This window comes from Neolamprologus multifasciatus, chromosome 8 (assembly GCF_963576455.1).
Source record: "Neolamprologus multifasciatus chromosome 8, fNeoMul1.2, whole genome shotgun sequence".
Classification (NCBI taxonomy): domain Eukaryota; kingdom Metazoa; phylum Chordata; class Actinopteri; order Cichliformes; family Cichlidae; genus Neolamprologus; species Neolamprologus multifasciatus.
Window position 1 is genome coordinate 27,808,753 of NC_140446.1, and position 6,000 is coordinate 27,814,752.

At 44.4% G+C, this 6,000-nt stretch overlaps 1 protein-coding gene across 3 annotated transcripts in view; it reads right to left on the reverse strand.

Moving 5' to 3' along the window:
• The window catches only part of rbfox3a (RNA binding fox-1 homolog 3a), a 518,942-nt gene that overhangs the window by 307,186 nt on the left and 205,756 nt on the right, over positions 1 to 6,000 (reverse strand). For all 3 annotated transcript variants that reach the window (XM_085171379.1, XM_085171377.1, XM_085171380.1), the window contains exon 3: positions 345 to 405. In XM_085171379.1, the coding sequence (XP_085027505.1) occupies positions 345 to 366 (22 nt within the window). In that variant the 5' untranslated portion in view covers positions 367 to 405. The remainder of the gene's footprint in view (positions 1 to 344; positions 406 to 6,000) is intronic.

The following is a 6,000-nucleotide window of genomic DNA, read 5'->3' on the forward strand; positions in this document are numbered from 1 at the left end:
TGGCGGATGCAGGCAGAATTAAAGAGGCTTTTTTGTGGCGTTTAATATCCATTCATTGGCTGGACTGCTGACACAGTGAGAGCACTGCGTTCACGATTTATAGCCACTTCTAATGGGCATGCCCAGAACCAAAGGACTGCAGTCAGCACATTCTCCCCCTGTGCACACACAGACACACTGGCAAAGACAGCCAGCTACACACACACACACACACACACACACACACACACACACACACACACACACACACTGTGGTAGCTGTGCAGTAGATTGTATCAGTTAACTCACTAATCCTGGAACATACAGATCATTTGACTCAGTGTAACAGACACAGGCACACTGACCTGGCCAAGTGGGGGTCTCCATGTACGTCCAAATGGTCAGAGAGAAGAGGCGTTCGCTGCCCTGTTAGATAAGCAGAAAAACAGAGAACAGGCTTAGCCATAGCAACACAGTTTAACACATCGTGTAGCAAACATACATGTGCACAAACATGACTCACAAGGCTGATGTCTAATGTCAGACGGTTCAACATGTCAGCACAGCTACAGCAGCAGTGTGTGTGTGTGTGTGTTGGTGTGTTCAACATTACACAAACAAAAATACGCAAACACACATCAGATGGTAATTTAGTATACCTGAGTATACTGGACAAGTATTCACACAGTATGAGACATGGTCCTGTGTTTTTATACTGACTGGGATGGATTCAGCTGGGTTAAGTATTCCCAGAGCTCGCTGTTTTAGTTTTCTCTAAAACTTCTCAGTTTTACAGTTTTTCTTCTCCTTGTTGTGGCAGAACTGTTACTTTCATTGAAGAATGGGATCGTGGCGCCTGCGGTGAGACCTAGAGAGTCGAGGGAGCTTGTGCCGTCTCTTGTCTGTTGTAATGGGCAATGTTCAGTCGCTACCAAATAAAATGGAGGAGCCAGGAGTCAGAGGGAATATTGGGAATGCAGCTTGATGTGCTTCACAGAATCAGGGATGTACCAGGAAATTCCCGATGACAATGCATCTGTGGAAAGCTTGCTCACTGTTCGGGCTGACAGCGCTGCGAATGGTAAGTAGAAAGGCAGGCTTGATGCTTTTGTTAACAACCGGTGGTGTAGCTCTGCTGACATAACAATCAAAGAACACATTTGTTGTCTGCACACTGGATTGTGCGCTGTTGGCTGTATCATTCACCCCTGTGATCTTGGTGGTTGTCTGTGTTCCTCCCTCTGCTAACTCCACAGCTGCATGTGACCTTCTCCACTCTGCCCGGTTACAAACCATGTCACCTTGGACACAACAGTGCCAACTTTTACACAGTACGTGGTCTGTCCCACCAGGGGGAGAGAATTTTAGACCTACTGCATGCTAATGTCAAGGACACACACAGTTCCTCCTACCTCCCCCACTGGGTAGGTCAGGTCACCACCTGATTCACCTCACCCTGCTACGTGTCTATTGTGAAGGGGGAGCCTGTGAACATTAGGAGATGGTCAGAGGAGGCCTTGGCAGAACTACAGGGCTGGACACACTCAGGACATGAGTGGGCTTACTGAGTGTATCACTGATTACATAACCTTCTGCACCAACGCCATTGTTCCAGTTCGGACTGTCCATGGTTACTAAAATAATAACCTATGGGTGACTAATGACATCATAGGGCCTTCAGAGGGGGCAATAGAGAGTTTTGAGAGAAAGCTAGAGAGGAAACTCCAGCAGAGCAGCATGAGAGAGGTGTGGCATGAAGACCATCACTGGATTCACTAACAGCAGGGGAGTTGGGGGCAGACCAAACGAGTTGAATGTGTTTTTCAACAGATCCAACACTACAGGTAATGCTCACCCCCCCTATTAACTTACCTGTAGTCAGCCTCCGATCCACAGCTACTCCACTGCCTCCCGTGAAAGTCCTGACACCCCTCCCTCATTTGTCACTTTCACTCACAGCCAGGTTCAAAGACAAATGAAGACGATGCCACTCAGCCAAGTCTGCCCCCAGTTTTGTGGAGTCTTTCAGAAATTGTTCTGCCTGGGTCCACAGAGAGTCCCAGTGCTGGGGAAGACATCATGCCTCGTCCCTGTACCAAAGACACCACGTCCCAGTGGCCCAGGATTACAGATCTGGGGCACTGACCTCCCACGTCATGAAGGAAAGACTCATCATTAGATTCGACCTATAGCCACATCAGAGTCCCCTTCACTTTGCTTACGAGTGCTACTGTAGAGTTGAGGACACCATCAACCATCATTTGCCTTCTCAATCATCTACGCCCATCTGGACCAGGCGGCGAGCACTGCGAGGGTCATGATCTTTTACTTTTCCAGTGCATTCAGCACCATCAGGCCGACCCTCCTGGGTGATGAGCTAACAGCGATGCAGGTGGATGCTTCTCTGGTGTCCTGGATTGTTGATTATCTGACAGGAAGACCACAATATGTGGGTCTTCAACACTGTGTGTCTGACAATCAGCAACACAGGGGCACCACAAGGGACCGTCCTCTCCCCCTTCCTCTTCACCCTCTACACCACAGACTTCACCCACTGCACAGAGACCTCCATCTTCAGAAGTTTCCTGATGACTCTGATGTTGGATGCATCAGTAAGGGCTATGAGATGTAGTACCAGGCTGTAGCCGACTCCTTTGTCAAGCGATTCGAGCAGAATTATCTGCAGCTCAACGTGGCAAAGACTAAGGAAGGGATTGTAGACTTTATAGGAATCAAGAAACCCGCGACCCCTGTTTTAATTCAGGGAGTCGATGTGGTTGTTGTGGAGGAGCATAAATACCTCGGAGTACACAGTAAACTGAACTGGACTGGACTTTCTTAAGGTAGTATCAGAGGCATCGAAATGCACCAAAGAAGACATGGATGAAACAAATCCAGGATGATTTGAAGGCCCTTCGACTTGACCTCGAGCAGGCAAGAACCATCGCCTTAGATCGAAAAGCGTGGAAGATAATCGTTGGTCAAGCAAGAGAACCTGCGGCACCTACAGCAGCGTACTGGTTGCGCGGCAGACCACCGCCGCTGGTCGCCCGCTAAGGACAGGAAGAAGAAGAAGAAATATCAGAGACGCAGATTTGTCCAAGATAAGGACAATGCTGGACAATACCCCCCTTCCCGACATGCATGCTAGCCTCAGGAAAACCTTCAGTGAGAGACTGAGATTCCCCAACTGTCCCACTGAATGACACAGGAAATCATTCCTGCCTGTGGGAATGATTTTGGAATTTCTCTCAGCAATAACAAAGTTTTCTGTTTGATAACATGGGCAACTCAATTTCAAACATATATATTTAGTTTGTGTTATATACTGCATTATTTACAACTGAGTTGTTTGTATATATTAGAGCATTAGCACTTTCTATCACAGCTCGGTAATAAATGGGTAATAGTAGGGTAACAAGAATGTAATAATGTGGTAATTTCTAAGTTATTACCACTTTATTACCTCTGGTAGTTTCTGTGTAATAAGCAGGAAACAGCTGCAAAATGCAAAACTGTCTGTTTCTATTTAACTGTCTGGGGTCCAGGGTATAATCTGCCATTTTTGACTACTTTTAATTTTACATTTCACCTTTAAAAACGATTTACCTCACCTTGTTTGGTGTCGTTCTTTTCAGCTCAACCTCACATGTCTGAATTTACAGGTATTTATTCATTTTGACATACTGTATTAACACAATTCATCTAAAATCAGAGAAAAAACATACAACCAGAGTAGAAAAAGTTATATTTTTTACTGTAAAAACCACAAACATATACAAGAAATCATTTTCGTATCTTGAAATACAAAATAAATTGTAAATTTTAAAAACCTTTGTACAAGTTTTACAGACAACAAAGTTATTTGCAGCTATTTACCTAAAAATACAGCCAAAGCATTAAAAACAACAACAACATTTCAAACAGTTTACAGAACAATCAGATTACAGTACATACCCGAGCATCCAGCTCCGCACACCGAGAACCACCAACGCATGTTTAGAGGCAGCAGCCAAGCAGGATAGTATCACAGAAACTAGAGTGCATTTTGTTAGTGTTAATAGTAGGGTAACAAGGGGGGACAAGAACGTAATGTCACTGAGTCTGCCAAGCAAAGACTCAGAGCCTTGGCTTGATGTGGTATACCCGAGAAATAGAAGGCACATGGTTCTCCAGAGAACCAACCAAGGTGCTCTCACAGTGGCAGGGGAACATCAGCACAGCACTACCAAGGCTGGAGACAGAGCAATACTGCAAGAGTGTATGGGAGAAGGACGCAACCCACAACAATATTGTCTCTAGATGCAGAAAAAACGTTTAACAGAGTTAACTGAAAAATGTTATTAACATCGGGAGGGCAGAAGAGGAAGAAGTGGATTCTGAGGCTGCCATGATGACCAGGAGAGTGTCATTCTCCTAGTACTATTGATGTTTAGCCGTCACCAATGCTAGCTGTTTAGCTAGTGAAGTGTTAAGTGTCTGAACTAGTCTACTTACTCTGTGGTGTCTTTTGGTTGGAGCCTTTCTGTGTGGAGTTCGTGTAGGTTCTCTCCAGGTACTCTGGGTGATTCTGAACGGCTGTCTGTCTGTGTTAGCCCTGCGTCAGACTGCGATCCATCCAGGGTGTACCCTGCCTCTCACTCTATCACAGCTGAGACTCCAGCCCCCCTGATAACATCCATGCTCCATAACCACACTATGTCGGAGGCAGTGGAGTGTTTTCGTCACACCAATGTGACCGACCACTTCCAACTGCCACTTGTTTCTCTCCTGCACGGAGCACTCATTAACAGTGTTGGGCAAGTCACTTTGAAAAAGTAATTAATTATAGTTACAAGTTACTTCTTCAAAAAAGTAACTGAGTTAGTAACTGAGTTACAAGATTCTAAAAGTAATTAATTACTTGAAAAGTAACTATTGCGTTACTTTAAAAAAAAATGTTTACCACTCTGGGGTCCAGGGTATAATTGGCCATTTTTAACTACTTTTGATGTTTCCTCTACATTTCACCTTTAAAAACTATTTGTTTGCCTTGTTTGGTCTCATCAGCACAACCTCACGTGTCTGAATTTACAGTCATGTGTTCATTTTTACTGTATTAACACAATTGATCTAAAATCAGACAAAAAACGTAAAATCCGAATAGAAAAAGTGATATTTTTTCGCCTCATTGTTCTGACACACAACACAAAACTATCCACAACACTACACATTAACTACACAAGACAGCACATTAAGTACACACTCCAAACACTAAACGTCATAAATCTCTCACATCTCAAAACTCGCTCTCTCTTTTTATGCCGTCTCTCTCTCTCTCTCTCGCCATCACTGCTAAAACTTCCCCCTCTTCCTAAACAACCAAATGTCATGTTGGCATATCATTTTTGATTGGTCGGCATGGTGCATTTTACCACCAACACAAAAGGGATGTTTTTTGTTTGTCTTTTTGGGGGTTTCTTTGGTCATAAGCAGAGAGGTCTCGCTGCTCTGTCCTTAGACAGTAAATGTGACGAAACTATTGAGGAAAAAACACGTGTATGTATTGTTTATCGTGACTCTGGTTTTACGTGGCCTATCAACACAGTTTATAAACTGGTATATGTCACCTTGTTGCTTTGTCTTTAAGTGGTCATCTCATTGGCTTACCACGACTACTTTATTCTTCCTCAGTCAAACAGCAGCACTTGTGCGATTGTTTTGCCTCCTGAGCTCCAGGTGTTGTGCCAAAAAGTGATCGTCGGGCAGAAAGTGATCGTCGGGCAGAAAGTGATTGCTGCCCGCGGCAGCGTGCACAGCTGCTTAAAGCTGCAGCGCCCAGATTACTTACAGCTACTGATATAAATTGCGGTAACCTGAACACAGCTAGTAACGCAACCGCATTTTCTTGTTAGTAACTGTAACAGCGTTGTAACGATAGGAATAGTAATTAGTTAGATTACTCGTTACTGAAAAAAGTAACGCCGTTACTGGTAACACCGTTATTCCCATCACTGCTCATTAAAAACTGACTACAGTACT